Here is an 18,071-nt window from a genome sequence, read left to right on the forward strand (position 1 = left end):
GTGTGGTAGAAGTCATAAAGTGGCAGATGTGTTAAAGCGGCCACAGGCTCAAGGTGGCCACAGCATTAAGGCAGTGGCAGTCTTAAAGCCGTAACAGCTCATGTCACCAGTATGGAACCAATTCCCTGTTTCTGGAGGAAGCAGAGCAGATCGTATTCCTAAAACATTTTATGTCTGTTCCAACATGTTTGGGGGCTACCTGAAGGACTGATGCGAAGCACTCCTCTGTTTTGTCTAACTCAACTCAGGTTGAGAAAATTGGAAATGCCACAGGTTGAGTTAACAAACCTCAAGTGCATAGAGCAAAAGGTTACAGCTCAAAAATACAAAAGACCGCTGGTGGCTAAAGATGAGTAGCATTTCTCTGGGAATTTAGGACAGTAAAAAGCACTCAGGTATACTGGGGAATTTCGAAAGTTACTCAGGGCAAGATGTATGCTCAGAAAAAACCTGAGAAGACCCTAAGCTTTCACCTAGGGCTGATCCCTAGGCACAGTGTAAGCCTTGCTAAGTGCTGAAGGAGGGTCCAGGCATAGAACCACTTTGCAAAAAGTGGGAGAGCTCCTGGCATCCAAGGAAGTCTATGTCAAGACACTAGCTAAGGCGCCTGGGTGGCTCAGATGGTTAAGCATCTGCCTTCGGCTCAGGTCATGATCCCGGGGTCCTGGGATTGAGTCCCGCATCGGGCTCCCTGCTCCTTGGGAGCCTGCTTCTCCCTCTGCTTCTCTCTCTCTCTCTCTCTCTCTCCCTCTCTCTTTCTCCCTCTGTCTCTCATGAATAAATAAATTAAAAAAAAAGACACTAGCTAAACACAAGCTAAGGTACAGAAACTTTAGTGACTACAAAAACAAGAATTACAGTCTTTACAATAATAGTTTGAGGAAATCACTAAGAAAATGGACTACTGCAGACTTAAATAAACACATTAAAAAACAACAGAAAACTCTAGGGAAGGGGGAATCTGATTTCCAGTTACTACCTCATGACAGCCAAATGCCCAGTTTTCAACAACAACGACAACAGCAAAAATCACAAGGTACACAAAGAAAGAGGAAAGTGGCTCAAAATATGTTTGAAACAAAATAAATCAACAGAAATAATCCTTGAGTAAAGACAAAGATAGGACTTAACTAAACAAACACTATAAACACTGTTCTACATATGCTGACAGAGCTAAAGGAGAGCACTGATAAGGAAATTAAAAAAATAATGTTTAAATTTATAATAATAAATTAAAATAATGTTATGCTTAACATTTATTTATTTGAGAGAGAGCAAGAGAGCGAGTGGGGGGAAGGGCAGAGGGAGAGAATCTTCAAGCAGACTCCACATTGAGCACAGAGCCCGCTGTGGGGCTCAATTTCACCACCCATGAGATCATGACCTGAGCTGAAACCAAGAGTCAGACACTTAACCAACTGAGCCACTCAGGCGCCACCCTATTTGTGTGTTTTTGAAGTTAAGCTGGTATCAATTTAATGTAGATTGTTTAAAATTTAGAATTATATGAATCTCCATGGTAAGAAAATCTCACAAAGTCATTGCCAAAGGAAATGACAAGAGAATCAAACAGCTCACTAGAAAAATGGAAACTAAATATTCAAGAGGCATAATGGATGAAATGAGGGACAAAAAGCTATAAGATACACAGAATGCAAAGAGCCAAATAGCAGAAGTCTTTTCTTGTCAGCAGTTACTTTAAATATAAATGTACTAAAGTCTCCAGTCAAAACGTAGAGATTGACAAAATGGATAAAATAACATGATTCAACCCTCTGCTGTCTACAAGAGACTCACTTTAGATCCAAAGACATAAACAAATGGAAAGTTAAAGGATGGAGAAAGATGTTTCATACGAATAGTAACCAAAGGACAGCAGGGGTGGATATACTAATATGAGACAAAAGAGACTTTATTTTAAAAATGGTTAAAAGAGACAAAGAAGGACATTATATATTGATAAAAAGGCCAATTCATCAAGAAGATAGAAAAACTACAAACATACATGCGCCACCAATAGAGACCCAGAATACATGAAGCAAATATTGACAGACTTGTAGAGAGAAATAGGTAGCTCTACAGTAATAGTTGGAGAATTCAGTATACCATTTTCTTTTTTTTTTTAAGATTTTATTTATTTATTGAGAGAGAGAATGAGAGAGAGAGAACATGAGAAGGGGAGGGTCAGAGAGAGAAGCAGACTCCCCGCCGAGCAGGGAGCCTGACGCGGGACTCGATCCTGGAACTCCAGGATCACGACCTGAGCCAAAGGCAGCCACCCAACCAACTGAGCCACCCAGGTGCCCCAGTATACCGTTTTCAATAATAAATAAAACACCTAGGCAGATAATCTATAAGGAAACATAAGAAATGGACAACACTATAAATCAGTTAGACCTTACAGAGATATATAGAACACTCAACCCAATGATAGCAGAATTCTCAAGTGCACGTGAAACATCCTCTGGAATAGATCATATGTTAGGTTACAAAATATGTCTGAAAGTGTAAAAATATTGAAATTACACAAAGTATCTTTTCAACCAGCAATGGAATGAAGCTCCAAATCAATAATAGAGGGAAAACTGGATAATTCAAAATATATGGAAATTAAACAACTAATGGGCCAAAGAATAAATCACACAGGAAACTAGAAAATACTTAGCAACAAATGAAAAGAAATACACAGTATACCATATCATAATTTACTGGATGTAGCAACACCAGTGCTCACAGATAAATTTCTACTACATTAAAAAAAGAAAAAAGATCTTAAATCACCTTATGGTGATTTCTAGACATTCTGTAGAAATAGAAACAAAACAAAACCCAAAGCTAACAGAAGGAAGGAAATGAAAAGATTAGAACAGAGAAAAATAAAACTGGAATAGAAAAACAAAGGAGAACGAACAAAAGTAAAAGTTGGTTATTTAAAAAAATCAACAAATTGACAAACTTTTATCTAGAGTGACGAAGAAAAAGAAGATCCAAATAACTAAATCAGATATGAAAGTGAAGGCATTACTACTGATTTTAGAGAAATAGAAAGGATTATAAAAAATACTATAAACGACTTACACCAACAAATTAGATAACCTAGATGAAATGCACAAATTTCTAGAAACACACAAAAGACCTAAACTGACTCAAGATGAAATAGAAAATCTCAACAGACATGTAAGAAGGAAAAAGATTGAATCGGTAATCAAAAACCTCCCGACAAAGAAAAGTCCAAGACCAAATCATTTCACTGGTGAATTTTACTAAACACGTAAAGAAGAATTAACACCAATCCTTCTCAAATCCTTCCAAAAAATTGAAAAGGAAGGAACACTTCCTAACTCATTCTATGAGGCCACATTACACTAATACCAATGCAAGACAAAGACTACAAGAAGACTACAGATCAACATCTCTTATGACTATGGATGCAGATATCCTTAATAAAATTCTAGCGAACCCAATTCAATAGAACATTAAGAGGATTATACATCATGACCAAGTGGGATTTATCGCAGCGAAGCAAGAGTGGTTCAACATGGGAAAATCAATCAGTGTAATACACCACACTAATAGAGTAAAGGATAAAAAGCACATGATCTTCTCAATAGATGCAGAAAAGGCATTTGACAAGATCTAATACCCATTTATGATAAAAAAAAAAAAAACCTCAAGAAGCAAGGAATAGAAATGAACTTCCTCAAAATGATAGGGGCATTTATGAAAACTGCAGAGCTAACATTATAGTCAATAGTGAAAGATTGAAAGAGTTCCCTCTAAAGTCGGGAACAAGATAAAGGTGCCAATTTTCACCAATGGCATTCAACACTGAAGTAGAAGTGCTAGCCAGAGCAATAAGATAAGAAATAGAAATAAAAGGAATTCAAACTGGAAATGAAGAAGGTAACTATTCCTTTTACATGATTACATGATCCTATATCTGAAAATTCCAAAGAATCCACAATCAAACTAATAGAGTTAATAAACAAATTGAGCAAAGCTGCAAGATACAAGATCAACACACAAAAATCAGTTGTTTCTATTTGTGTGCAATCAACAATCCATAAATGAAATGAAGAAAGCAATTCCATTTAAATAGTGTCTAAAATAATAAAATATTTAGAAATAAATTTAAACAAGGAAGTGAAAGACTAAAAATTACAAAAATTTGGTAAAGAAACTAAAGAAGACCTAAATTAATGGAAAGAAATCCTTAGTTCATGGGGAGGAGGACAGTATTGTTAAAATGTCAATCACACCTAAAACAACCTATAGATTCAACACACTCTTTCTTACAAAATTCCAATTGGCCTTTTTTCTTCAGAAATGGAAAACCCAACCCTCAACTTCCTACGGAATTGCAAGGATCCCTGGATAATCCAAACTAATCATGAAAAGGAAGAAAAGAACTGGAGGACTCTGATTTCCACAACAAAGCTACAGCAATCAAAAGAGTGTGGTACTAGCAAATCAACAGACTTGTAGGCTAATGGAATAGAATTGAGAGTCCAGAAATAAACCCATACGTCTACAGCCAATTGATTTTTGACAAGGATGCCAAATCCAACCAACTTGGAAAGAACAGTCTCTTCAACACATGGTACTTGGACAACTGGATTTCCATATGTGCAAGAATGAATTCCATATGTGAGTAGAATGACCTCTACTCACACCGTATACAAAAATGAACTAAAAGCTGATCAAGGGCGCCTGGGTGGCTCAGTTGGTTAAGCGACTGCCTTCGGCTCAGGTCATGATCCTGGAGTCCCAGGATCGAGTCCTGCATCCGGCTCCCTGCTCAACAGGGAGTCTGCTTCTCCCTCTGACCCTCCCCCCTCTCATGTGCTTTCTCTCTCTCATTCTCTCTCTCTTTCAAATAAATAAATAAATCTTTAAAAAAATAAAAAAAATAAAAGCTGATCAACAACTTAAATATAAGAGGTAAAACCATGAAACTCTTAGAAGGAAACACAGGGAAAATGTGCATGACCTTGGACTTGTCAATGGATTCATAGATGTAACACCAAAAGCATAAGTAGCAAAAAGAAAATGATAAAAGACAAATTGGATTTCATCAAAATTAAAAAATCCTGTGCATTAAAGACATTATCAAAAAAGTGAAGAGACAGTACATGGAAGTGGGAGGAAATATTTACAAGTCATGTATTTTTTTTTTTTTTTTTGAGAAAGAGAGAAAGAGAAAGATAGCAAGAGCATGAGCAGGGGAGAGGGGCGGGTGGGGGGAAGAGAAAATCTTAAGTAGGCTCCACACCCAGCACTGAGCCTGACGAGGGGCTCGATCTCACAACCCTGAGATCATGAGCTGAGCTGAAACCAAGAGTTGGGACGCTCAACCAACTGAGCCACCCAGGTACCCCTAGAAATCATATCTCTGATAAGGGTTTAATATCCAAAATACACAAAGTACTCATCAACAACAGGACTCAACAACCGAAAGACAAATAACCCAATTAAAAAATGGGCAAAGGACTTGCATAGACATCTCTCCAAGGAAGATAGGCAAATGGCCAATAAACGCATGAAAAGATACTGAACATCATCAGTAATTAGGGAATTGTAAATCAAGCCACACTTTGCCACTACTAAGATGGCTATAATCAATAAAACAAAAAGTAACAAGTGTTGGTGAGGATGTGCAGTAATTGGAACCCTTATACATTGCTGGTAGGATATAAAATGGGGTAGCCTCTGTGGCAAGCAGTTTGGCCGTTCTTCAAGGAATTATCATACAACTCACCAATTCAACTCTTAGGTATATACTGAAAGGAATTGAAAACAGGAGCTCAAACAAATATTTGTCCACCAGCATTATTTACAATAGCCAAAAGGTGGAAACATTGCAAGTGCCCATCAACAGACAAGTGGATAAACAGTGCTGTTTATACACGATGAAATATTAGTCAGTCATAAAAAGGAATGAAGTTTTGATGCAAGCCACGTCATAGCTGAACCTTGAAAACATTGTGCTAAGTGAAATGAGCCAGTTACAAAAGAACATATATTGTATGATTCCACTTATATGAAATCTCTAGAACAGGCAAATTCATAGGGATAGAAAGTAGATGAAGGTTAACCGGGACTGAGGCCGTGGAGGGTTACTGCCTAATGCTTATACAAATTCTGTTTGGGGTGATGGAAAATGTTTAGAAACAGATAGTTGTGACGGTTGCACGTTGAATCTAATTCAACGGCTGACAGTGTGAATCTGATTAATGCCACTGAAAAATGATTGAAATGACATATTTTATATCTTTTATATGTATTTCATCGCACGCAAATAATTTTTAAAAAGAGTTAAACAACCAGTAAAGCTGTTTTACCTGTAGCATGATGCGACTGCAAATAATATGATTAGCACGTATGCCAAGTGCAACAAAGGGATCACGTTCATAGAAGTTGCTTCAAATTCTAGTTGTCTGGAAAGTGACGTGAAATAGACCACCTGCCACAAAAATATACCCAAGTAAATAACTTTTCACTCCAATATCTGTGTGTGTTACAAACACTACTGAAACACTATAGCTTATTCATTGAAACAACAGGTTAAAATTTAGTAAAAGATCAAAATATGTGAACTATGACTTTAGAATAAAGAAGGCAACATAGATATGCTTCTTCCCGCAAATCCCTGCCATGCTTTCCAAAGTTTCTTGCAAAAACCCGAAGTTTGAAACTCCTGACTATACAAAATCTGAGTTCTGTATGAGACCGTGAAGTCATTAACAGCCACAGAAAAGTGTCACTTTTTCTAAATTTTATTAGGTTGTTATCTTTTACTATTTTAATTGCATTGATATTTCAGAAAGATCTAGCATTCAAAGGCTTTTTCCAGTAGTTGTCTCACTCTGACCAGGCTTATTCACAAGTACTAGTAGGCTTGCTGGCCCAACGTTACCGAATAGTTAGCATGTGCCTGGCACTATGCGATCACTTACTCGGAAAATGCTAAGCTAGTTCTCTTTTCAAAAACAGCATGGAACTTCTGCTTAAAGGTTTTTTTTTTTTAATTTTATTTTTTATTTCAGTGAAGTCCAAACAAGTTTTAGGGGGCTCCCCCAAACAGCAGAGATTTTAACTAAAAGTAGGAATTTCAAAGTCATTTGACTAGGAAACCTGATGGTCAGTGTCTGTATGGAACAGACCTACCTTGAGGATGTAGGATTTGTGTTTTCCACCAGAACATTACTAAAGATTTAAGATTTGTGGCATCCTTTGATGCGTGAGATTAAGGACTCTGGATTAAGTACCAAATAGAGTAGAGCACTCCCAGCTTCAAGCCAAGGACTCCCTCAAATAATCAGGGAGTGCTACTGCTATGATCCTTGGAAGGAGTGTCCTTATTCCTCCCACCTTCTCCTGGCCTCCCTATCAAGCCCAGCCACCAGGTACCTGGATCTTCTTCAGGGCCAGACTCGTTTCGATGTTGCTAAATTGGTCCAGGAAATGGATCAACCACATCTTGCTAAGCTCGTTGATCTCTCCATCCTCAGTCTTCAGGTAGTACAGAAGTCACAGCTTTGGCTTTCACGAGTAACTGCTTCCTTCCCATCCTCTTGCCTGAAAGGGTTCCTCCAATGGTGCCGGCCATGTAGATGGGCTGACCTGTTTGGTTGAAGATTGGGAAGGTGATGTGTCTCAGGTCGAGGTTCTTGTTCATCTGCCAGGCAGCCAGGAGTGGGTTGGAGGGCATGCAGAGGCCCTGGTTCTTAGCGCACACCTGACTGTAGCGGATCTGGGTTCCGTTTTCCTCTGTCACATACAGATCCTGTACCACGTCCTTCAGTTTACCAATTTCCTCTAGGATTTCTTGTTCTAGCAGTGAGGCCGTGTTGGAGACTGCCAGAATACAGGCGAAATTGACTTCGGTGCTCTTCCTGGAGATGGAGAAGCGGTAAGAGTCCTTGCCGGTAACATGTCCCTGCACAAAGCGCCGCTCAGCTTTGGCCGGGCTCCCTATGGGGGTGTACTTCTCCTCGAGGTTTTCTTCTAAATCCTTGGGCCAGGGGCGCCTGGGTGGCTCAGTTGGTTAAGCGATTGCCTTCGGCTCAGGTCATGATCCTGGAGTCCCGGGATCGAGTCTCACATCAGGCTCCCTGCTCAGCAGGGAGTCTGCTTCTCCCTCTGACCCTCCCCCCCTCATGTGCTCTCTCTCTCATTCTCTCTCTCAAATAAATTTAAAAACAATCTAAAAATAAAAAAAATAAATAAATCCTTGGGGCAGTAAATCGAGGTAGTGCCCAGAGCAGCCGTCAGCAGCATGGGTGCCAGCAGGAAGATCCAGGGGTGCGAGCCCACCTCCCACCCCAGCCTTCCGAAGGCGTGGGAGAGGGGCGCCTCTAGGCAGTCGGTGTGGCAGCGGGGTCTCTCCCACAACTGACTTTCTGACCGGGGAACCGGCAGACTTGAACGTCCCCGCACTGACACCGACTGGGATTGGGATGCTCAAGGGACTGCATGCTCTGCCGGGAAGCCCAGTTCAGCTCCGGTTCCTGCCTCGCCTCCGCCTCGCCTCCGCCTCGGGCCAGGCCTCTGGCACCACCCGTGGAGGGACTAAGGCTCACTTTCAGCAAGGAAAAGCAACGTTCTCAAACTGGACAGCTGATGAGACTGCAGCTACTTGGGGGAGCAACGGCTTCCTGGAGAAATTCTACCGGAGTCTGTTTGACTTCTGGCGGTTCACGCCGGGAGCCTGGAGGCGTGGTTGGGGATCACGTGTTTTTTTTTTTTTTTTTAGGATTTTTATTCATTTATTTGTGAGGGAGAGAGAGAGAGAGCACAAGCAGGGGGAGCAGTAGAGGGAGAGGGAGAAGCAGGCTCCTCACTGAGCAAGGAGCCCGATGTGGGACTCTATCGCAGGACACTGGGATCATGACCTGAGCCGAAGGCAGATGCTTAACGACTGAGCCACCTAGGCGACCCAGGGATCATGTGTTTTGACCCATAGCCTCACTAGCCCCAAATTTGTCTGGGGCATGCCTGTGCCCTCGGGAGTCTAGTTAACACAGAAACACTTCCTAAAGGTGAGTAAGATGCGTGCCTGTTCTACAAGACTTACATTTTATTGGGGGAATTTGGTTTGTCCACACACACACATGTCCTAACCTTTCTGGGATCATCCAGTAACACAGTTATTGGCTAAGGTGAACCTGGTACACTTACTTTATTATTTTTATTAACTACAAGCTAAAATAGACATTCGCCTTGTAAAAGGTTAGAAGTCAAGATGTAGAATGAGAAGTGAGTGTTTATCTTTGGTCTGTTCCACAGTTCCCAGGATGGAGGGACCCCTGTGTTCATGTCACCCTTTTTATGAAAGTCCTCACCTACCTTTTAACATGCAGGAACTGAAAGGCAGGTGGTGAGCGGTTCCTAGAGTTAGGAGAATTGCTTGCCATGTTTTCCATAGTTGACAGTCACCTAGCATTAATTGTGATTGCGTTTTTCTGTGGGGAGTTATGGCATTTTACCGAAATCTCCAGATTGTAAGAATACCAAGGCCAAGAGTTTAAGGAAGATACCTTTAACAGTATTTTAAAGGAGAAAGTAATAAGAGATACTGTTAAGTTGGCTTTACAGAAAGTCATTGCTTAAGAGTGACATTAATAACCACAAGATGGCACACAGTTTCTATAGAATTTTTAAAATTTTTAAAATTTTTTTATTTTTTAAAGATTCTATTTATTTTTTGCCAGAGAGAGAGAGCGAGAGAGGGAACACAAGCAGGGGGAGCTGCAGAGGGAGAAGGAGAAGCAGGCTTCCCGCTGAGCAGGGAGCCTGACATGGGGCTCGATCCCAAGAGCCTGGGATCATGACCTGAGCCGAAGGCAGACGCTTAAGGACTGAGCCACCCACCCCGTTTTCTATTTTAAAAAAAGTTAGGGTAAATGGGACCGAGGATTCCTTTTCTCCTTTATCTGCATGTTGCAAGTCCTAGTTATAGCTACATCTGGAGTTTATCCTTGGTGTGCTATAAATCTAGAGGCACCTGTACCACATTTAAATGGAGGAACTGATCTGGGAATTCCATTTGTTAAACCATATTAACTTTATGGAGAGAAATGGCTCAGCTGGTTTCCTAAACATTTAGGATGTAATGTTAGAGGGAGGGTGTTCACAAGTATTCTGTAATGTGCAAAACCAAACACAGGGCCTCTTACTGCCCATCTTTATGGTATTTCTTTAGCACAGCATCAGCGTGTTTTTTTTTTTTATTCTCAAACACAACATTCAAAACAAAATTTCTACAATTGCTCATAAATCAGCCACTGTGAAGTACTAAATTCTATAGGAAAATATGTACCTGAAGGTTTGATTTTATCGAGTTTTTTCATTCTAGTTCATTGATTCTAGATTACGTAATTTTGCTAATCTAGTTATCTAGATTACTAATGTTTGTGTGGGTTTAGAATGTCAATAAAAAATACCACTAATACTTGTTCCCCACCGGTTTTACTGTATTATTCCATAAAAGGAATTTGGCACTTTTAAAATGAGCTCATCTGCCCTATTTGAGTCGTGACACCCTTTCTATTGGTTTCAGAGCTCTAGACTAATCCAAGTGCAGCTATAACATGGCCTAGAAGTCACATGTCCTAAGGGACAAGTCTCTGAAGTTTCTTCCTTTCAATTCAGACAACCCTCTGGCCTTAATGTGAGAATGGTGTCTACTTTGTCAGGATAGGATTCTCCATACTTTATAAAATACCTTCTGGATGAGAAGGGGGTGGGTATTGGGAATTCAAGAATACAGTTTAGAACTTAAAATTTTATCTAGTATACTTCTTACCCTTCTTCAGTCTAGATAAAATGAAGCAGGCAAAGCATTACCTTTTCTTTTCTCTTACACGTTGATTCCATTTTCTTCTGTTCCCCAGTCCCTTCTCAAGCCTGTCCAATTTTTTTTCTCTTCCCCCTGTTTCTCCTTTTCTAAGTCCCATTCTCTCAGGTTAGCCAAACTGACTTAGGCATAAATAAAGGGCAGTTGCCCGTTATTTTTTTATTTCTTATTTAAAAATTTATTTGCCATTTTTATTTATAGGATGCTTCTCTTTTAAGTCTGTATTTTAGTTACTTGATAATCTGTTTCCCACACTTGAGTATGAGCTCCTCAGACACAAGGACTGCATCTTGTTCATCCCTGTGTTTGATACTCAGAGGACACTCTAATGTTAGTCATAACTGAGGTGGTCCTGCTTGTCTTTCCACAGCTCTAGAAATGATATAATTCAAATACGGCAGACATAAGGGCTGAAATATATTCTGTGGATCCCGTAGGGACTGCCCAGATGCCTGTGTTGTAACTGAGACAGCAGGTATTTTTTTGCATCTTTTCACCTGCCCTATCTTAAGCTTTTTTCCTTTTCCTTTCTGGAATTAAAACAGTATAGCCATTCCTCCTAACTCGCATAATAATCTGTCACAGAGCGTAATGAAGTCACTCGGTTTTCCTTTTCTAGATTGAAATCTAAAGATTTAATAAAACGATTGGCCATTGAGAAGAGGCTCTAACATTGAAATATGAATAATTAAGAAACTGAAGAAAGGACAGCAGCAAGAATTGATCTTGAATGTAGTGATGGGGAAGAAACTTTTTTTTTTTTTTTTTTTTTTGAGAGACAGAAAGAGAGAAAGAAGGAGCAGAAGAAGAGGGAGAGAGAATCCCAAGTACGCTCCATGCCCGGTGCAGAGCCTGACTTGGGACTCCATCTCACAACCCTGAGATCATGACCTGAACCGAAATCAAGAGTAGACACCTGGCTGAGTTACCCAGGTCCCCAATGAATCGTGGCTCCCAGTATTTATGACTTTTCATAGTTCCCTCCCACATTGACTCTGGGTTTAGCCATGTGACTTACTTGGTTCAGTGGGACATTAGCAACTGTGACACAAGCAGAAGGTTGATAAGTACTTGTGCATTTGGGGTTTGACTTCTTGGAAGCAAGAGAACTCAGGTTTTTATGGGCTTGGGGTTCGCAGTGCTGCTGGTAAAACTCTTCGAAGTAGTTACTTTATCATTGACCTTCATTAAATTCCTTTTTATATAATAAGGTGAATTTCTCATTTTTTATACTATAGCGATGCCCAAAAACATGGCTCAGGAAATAGCAGAAGACAAGCTAGAGAATGCTTGAGAGAAAGAAAAATTAAGATTTCCTTAAAGGAATTGTTGGAATTTGGGAGAGCACATTAGACAGAACAGGAAAGCGGAGATCTTGAAGGCCACGCTCAACGTACAGAAAGGGAAACACAGCAACAGTAACCAGACTTGACAGCTGACTGTGGAGGACTTTAAAGGGGGAGGGGGTAATTAAAAATTAATAGGTTAGAGAGAGTGACTAGAGTCTTAAAAAATGAAACAGAGGAAACCAGACTAATGCTCCCAGAGGGAGCACAAATCCACGGGATACCTGAGTAACTGCAGGTGCCCTTGGGGATGTTCCCTTGAAGAACGGGAGAGCTAGTCACAGTGGTTACAAAAAATCTGAGTAGACTTTTAAGTCTAGAACGTGGGCAATTAGATTAGACTCTTTCGCATATTATTAAGTCGGTCTCAAAGTGATGAAGTTATTTAGGGAAAGATTTTTGTATCTCCTGAGCCCTAGGGGACCAAGAATTTCTAGAGTTAAATCTTCTCAAAAGAGAAGCACAGGTAAGAGGAGAAATGCGACAAGGAACCAGGGGCGACGAAAGTGATTGACCCTGGACTTGAAGTCCACTGGGAGAGTATGAATTTATCCAATGGAGGTGAAGGTGAAGGTGGGCAAGATTCGGTAAGCAGTGGGTAATTGGATCATTCAGTAACTCCTTGGCTTTATACTTCTGTCTTATGGGAGCCTTCCCAAAACAAAACTAGAAGACTATGTTAGCAAACCAAATGTCTGAGCCTTAAATCAAGGGGAAATAGTAAAGGGAGAGCACTCAGTGCCACCAAACAGGGCTGCTTACAGGTTTTTTGAGAAGGAAAGGGATCACTCTGAGGGGCAGGATAACATTTCTAAAACTAAGGGAACCTTCTTAAAAAGAGTAGAGCAAATGCAGCCCGGAGGAGCGGGTAGTCTATGTCCTGGATCTCCACCACAGAAAGCAATGTGAGAAAGGGAAGATCTCCTGCCTCCCACTGAAGTGAAGTAAGTTCTTAAGAGTAGAGAAAAATCCAAAAGCTGAAAAAGATTAGTTTTGGTGGGGAGAGAACATGGCAGAAGTATTGATCCTTGCTAGACCCCAAGGGGCATAGACTTTAGGAGCATGAATAACAGCTTCTGTTCAGGAATCTACTGAGGGTGACTCTACCGCTGAAATGGATATGGGGACCTCAGCGGAAAGTGACCCTAAGACACAAGTTCTAGGGCCCACATAAGTTCTGCTCAAACAGGACTAGACAGAATCCACACTCAACCCAGGAGTGCATGGTCTACACGGCCAGTGGAAATTAAGCGGTTTTGGATATTTTTCAAGAAATTATGGCATCCTGGTTAAAAGTATGGACGGACTTTGAGGCTAATGTGCCTGGGTTCACATCCCAGCTCTACCTCTTACTACCTGTGTGATTTTGGGCAAGTTACTTAACCTCTCTCTGTCACATTTTCCACTTGTCAAATGGAGAAGATAATACCTTGCTATTGGGGTTCTTAGGATTAAATTATTGAATACACGTGAAATTATTTAAAACATGAAATTCAGTAAGGACTATTATTATTAGAAATATTTTCACCACTGAGTGGGATTTTTTGTTTGTTTTAGTTTTGTACCTTTATGAAGGTAAGGAAAGTTTGCTACAAAGTTGCTTTTTCATGATGGAGTTAAATTTTTATCAAATCATGTGAGTTAATCTATTGGGAAGAACCTATGGAGTCTCTCCTTCATCTATGTATGTGGCAAATGGTATTATTGTTTTTTAATCTTGGGAAAAAAATGCTTGAAAACCCTAAATGTCAGAATATAATGCGGGTTCCATCTGCTAACTTTTATATAGCAATACTGCACTCATGTTGAGGTGAGATTGGCCTCTAATTTTCTTTTATGGTCCAATTTGGTTAACAAGCCTTATAAGGGTAATTTTCTCTCTTTTTCTATTCTCTGCAAAAGTTTATATAAGATAGAAATAACCTGTTTCTTTTCCCCCCTCTTTTTCTTTATTTTATTTTATTTTTCCACCATGATAAGTGTACTCTTTAATCCCCACCACCTGTTTCACCCACCCCCCCCCTCCTCACTGGTAACCATCAGTTTATTCTCATAGTTAAGACTCTCTTTCTTGGTTTGTCTCTCTCTCTCTCTCTCTCTCTTTTTTTCCTTTGCTGGTTTCTTTTGTTTCTAAAATTCTACCTGTGAGTGAAATCATATGGTATTTGTATTTCTCTGACTGACTTATTTTGCTTTGCTTAACATTATACTCTCTAGCTCCATCCATGCCGTTGCAAATAGCAAGATTTCATTCCTTTTTATAACTGAATATTCCATTGTGTGTGTGTGTGTGTGTGTGTGTGTGTGTACACTCATACCACTTCTTTATCCATTCATCTGTTGATGGACATTGGGCTGCTTCCGTATTTTGGCTATTGTAAATAATGCTGCAGTAAACATAGGAATGCATGTATCCTTTTGAATTAGTGCTTTTGTGTTTTGAGGGAAATACCCAGTAGTACAATTACTGGATCAAAGGGTAGTTCTGTTGTTTCACCGTTGATTATGATGTTGACTGTGGATTTTTCATATAAGTTCTTTATTATGTTGAGGTATAGTCCCTGTAGACCTACTTAACAGAGAGCTTTTATCATGCATGGATGTTGTACTTTGTTGAATGGGTTTTCTGCATCTATTGAAATGATCATATGGTTTTTATCCTTTCTCTCAGTGATGTGACATATCATGTTGATTGTTCTGGGACTGTTGAACCACCCTTGCATCCTGGGAATAAATCCCACTCGATTGTGGTGTATGATTTTTTTATTAACATACTGTTGGATTCAGTTTGCTAATATTTTGTTGAGGACTTTTGCATGAGAGATACTGGCCTGTGTTCTCTTTTTTGTAGTGTCTTTGTCTGGTTTTGGTATCAGGGTGATATTGGCCTCATCAGAATGAATTTGGAAGTTTTCCTTCCCTTTCTATTTTTTTGAAATATTTGAGAGGAATAGGTATTAACTCTTTTTTACATGTTCGGTAGAATTTGCCTGTGAAGCTGTCTGGTCCTGGACTTTTATTTTTTGGGAGTTTTTTGATTATTGATTCAATTTCACTGCTGGTAATTGGTCTGTTCAAATTAACTATTTCTTCTTGTTTTACTTTTCATAATTTATATGTTTCTAGGAATTTATCTATTTCTTCTAGATTGTTGAATTTGTTGGCATATAGGTTTTCATAATACTCTGTTGAAAATATTTGTATTTCTGTGGTGTTGGTTGTAATTTCTCCCCTTTCATTAGTGATTTTGTTTATTTGGGTTCTCTCTCTCTCTTTCTTCTTTTCTTTCTTTCTTTTTTTTTTTTTTTTGATGAGTCTGGCTAGAGGTTTATCAATTTTGTTGATCTTTTCAAAGAATCAGCTGCTGGTTTCATTGACCTGTTCTTTTGTTTTTTTAGTTTCTATATCATTTATTTCTATTCTAATTTTTATTATTTCCTTCCTTTTGCTGTGTTTGAATGTTGTTTGGTCTTATTTTTCTAGCTCCTTTAGGTAAAAGTTAGATTGTTTATTTGAGATTTTTTTCTTGTTCCTTGGGGCAGGCCTGTATTGCTATAACCTTGCCTCTTAGAACCACTTTTGCTGCATCCCAAAGATTTTGGACCATTGTGTTTTGATTTTCACTCGTTTCTATGAAATTTTTTATTTCTTCTTTCATTTCTTTGGTTGACCCATTCATTGTTTAGTAGCGTGTAATTTGACCTCCATGTATCTGTGCTCTTTCCAGACTTTTTCTTGTGGTTAGTTTCTAGTTTCATAACATTGTGGTCAGAAAAGATGCATGGTCTGACTTCGATTTTTTTGAATTTGTTGAGACGTGTTTTGTGGCCTAATATGTGATCTCTTCTGGAGAATGTTCCCTATGCACTTGAAAAGAAGGTGGTATTCTTGCTGTTTTAGGATGGAATGTTCTGAATGTCTGTTAAATCCATGTGCTTCAGTGTGTCGTTCAAAGCCACTGTTTCCTTGTTGATGTTGTGCTTGGATTATCCATCCATCGATGTATGTGGGGTGTTAAAGTCCCCTACTATTATTGTATTACTATCAGCTATTTCCTTTATGTTTTTAATTAACTGATTTATGGATCTGAGTGCAAAAATATTTACAATTGTTATATCCTCTTGTTGGACTGTCCCCTTTATTATACAGTGTCTTTCTTTGTCTCTTGTTACAATCTTTGTTTTAAAGTCTGTTTTGTCTGATTTAAGTATTACTACCCAGCTTTCTTTTGACTTCCATTTTCATGATAAATATTTCTCCATCCCCTCACTTTGAATCTGCAGTGTTTTTTGGTCTGAATTGAGTCTCTTGTAGGTAGCATACAGATGGGTCTCTGTCACCCTATGTGATTTCATTGGAGCCTTTCGTCCATTTACATTCAAAGTAAATATTGATAGATCTCCGTATCGATTGCCATTTTGTTACTTGTTTTGTGGTTGTTTCAATAGATTTTCTTTGATCTTTTCCTCTCTTGCTTGTTGGCTTTCTTTCGTGATATTCTTGGATTCCTTTCTCTTTATTCTTTGCGTATCTATTAGTGGTTTTTGATTTGTGGTTCTCGTTAGGTTTGTATATAACATCTCCTGTATATAGCAGTCTATATTAAGTTGATGGTCGCTTAAGTTAAAACCCATTCTTTTCTCCTCTCCTTCCACATTTTAGGTATGTGGTGTCATATTTTCCATCCTTTCATTTTATGAATCCCTTGACTGATTTGTACAGAAATATTTATTTTTACTGCTTTTGTGTTTTTTTGCTTTTCATATTCTCCCTTATGGTCTTTCCCCTCTACTCAAAAAGTCCCCTTTAATATTTCTTGCAGGGCTGGTTTAGTGGCCATGAACTCCTTTAGTTTTTATTTGTCTGGGAAACTCCGTTTGTTTGTTTGTTTGTTTTAAAGTAGGCTCCACACCCAGCATGGACTCCAATGAGGGGCTTGAATTCACACCCCTGAGATCAAGACCTGAGCTGAGATCAAGAGTTGGAGGCTTAACTGACCAAGGCAGCCAGGCACACCTGTCTGGGAAACTCTTTATCTGAATGATAGTCTTGCTGGACAGAGTATTCTTAACTGCATATTTTTCCCTCTGGGCTCTTTGAATATATCATGTCACTACCTCTGGCCTGCAAAGTTTCTGTTGAAAAGTCTGCTGATGGCCTTATGAGTTTTCCCTAGTAAGTGACTGTCTTCTTTTCTCTTGCTGCTTTTAAAATATTTTCTTTATCTCAGCCTCTTGGGTTGAGTTTTTGGGGCACTCTCTATGCCTCCTGGATCTGGATATCTGTTTCCCTCCCCAAATTAGGGACGTTTTCAGCTATTAATTCTTCAAATAGAATTTCTGCCACCTTTTCTGTTATTCTTCTGAGACCCCTACAATACAAATGTTACTATGTTTGATGGAGTCACTGAGTTCCTTAGGACTGTTCTCAGTTTGCATAATTTTCTTTCTCTCTTTTGCTCACCTTGGTTACTTTCCACTCCTCTGTCTTCCAGGTCATTAATTCATTCCTCTGCTTCATCTAGCCTGCTATTTATTCCACCAAGTATATTTTTAATTTCATTTATTGTCTTGTTGATCTCTGGTTGGTTCTTTTTTATCTGTGTGTTAAGGGGTCTCACTGATGTCCTCCACTCTTTTCTCAAGTCCGGTGAATATCTTTATGGTCGTTAAATCCTCTATCAGAGTTATATCCAGTTCACTTAAGTCTCTTACTGTGGTTTTGCGCTGTCCTTTCATTTGGGAGATATTTCTCTGTCTCCTCATTTTGTCTAACCGTGTCTGTCTCTGTGTGTTAGGAGAATCAGCTGCTTCTCTTGCTCTTAACAATAGTAGCCTTATGAAGAAGAGGTCCTGTAGTGCCTTGCA

General features: G+C 39.3%; 1 protein-coding gene across 1 annotated transcript in view; it reads right to left on the bottom strand.

The window, feature by feature from the left end:
* Window positions 1-18,071, bottom strand: part of LOC148163647 (patched domain-containing protein 3-like) — a 34,702-nt gene that overhangs the window by 10,638 nt on the left and 5,993 nt on the right. Inside the window, 4 exon segments of the mRNA XM_088025518.1 lie at window positions 6,342-6,463; window positions 7,411-7,531; window positions 7,533-8,014; window positions 8,400-8,581. Coding sequence (XP_087881644.1) covers window positions 6,342-6,463; window positions 7,411-7,531; window positions 7,533-8,014; window positions 8,400-8,581 — 907 coding nt within the window.

This window comes from Eumetopias jubatus, unplaced genomic scaffold (assembly GCF_037043125.1).
Source record: "Eumetopias jubatus isolate StellerSeaLion01/CBP00866 unplaced genomic scaffold, mEumJub1_p1.0 scaffold_8, whole genome shotgun sequence".
Lineage (NCBI taxonomy): Eukaryota > Metazoa > Chordata > Mammalia > Carnivora > Otariidae > Eumetopias > Eumetopias jubatus.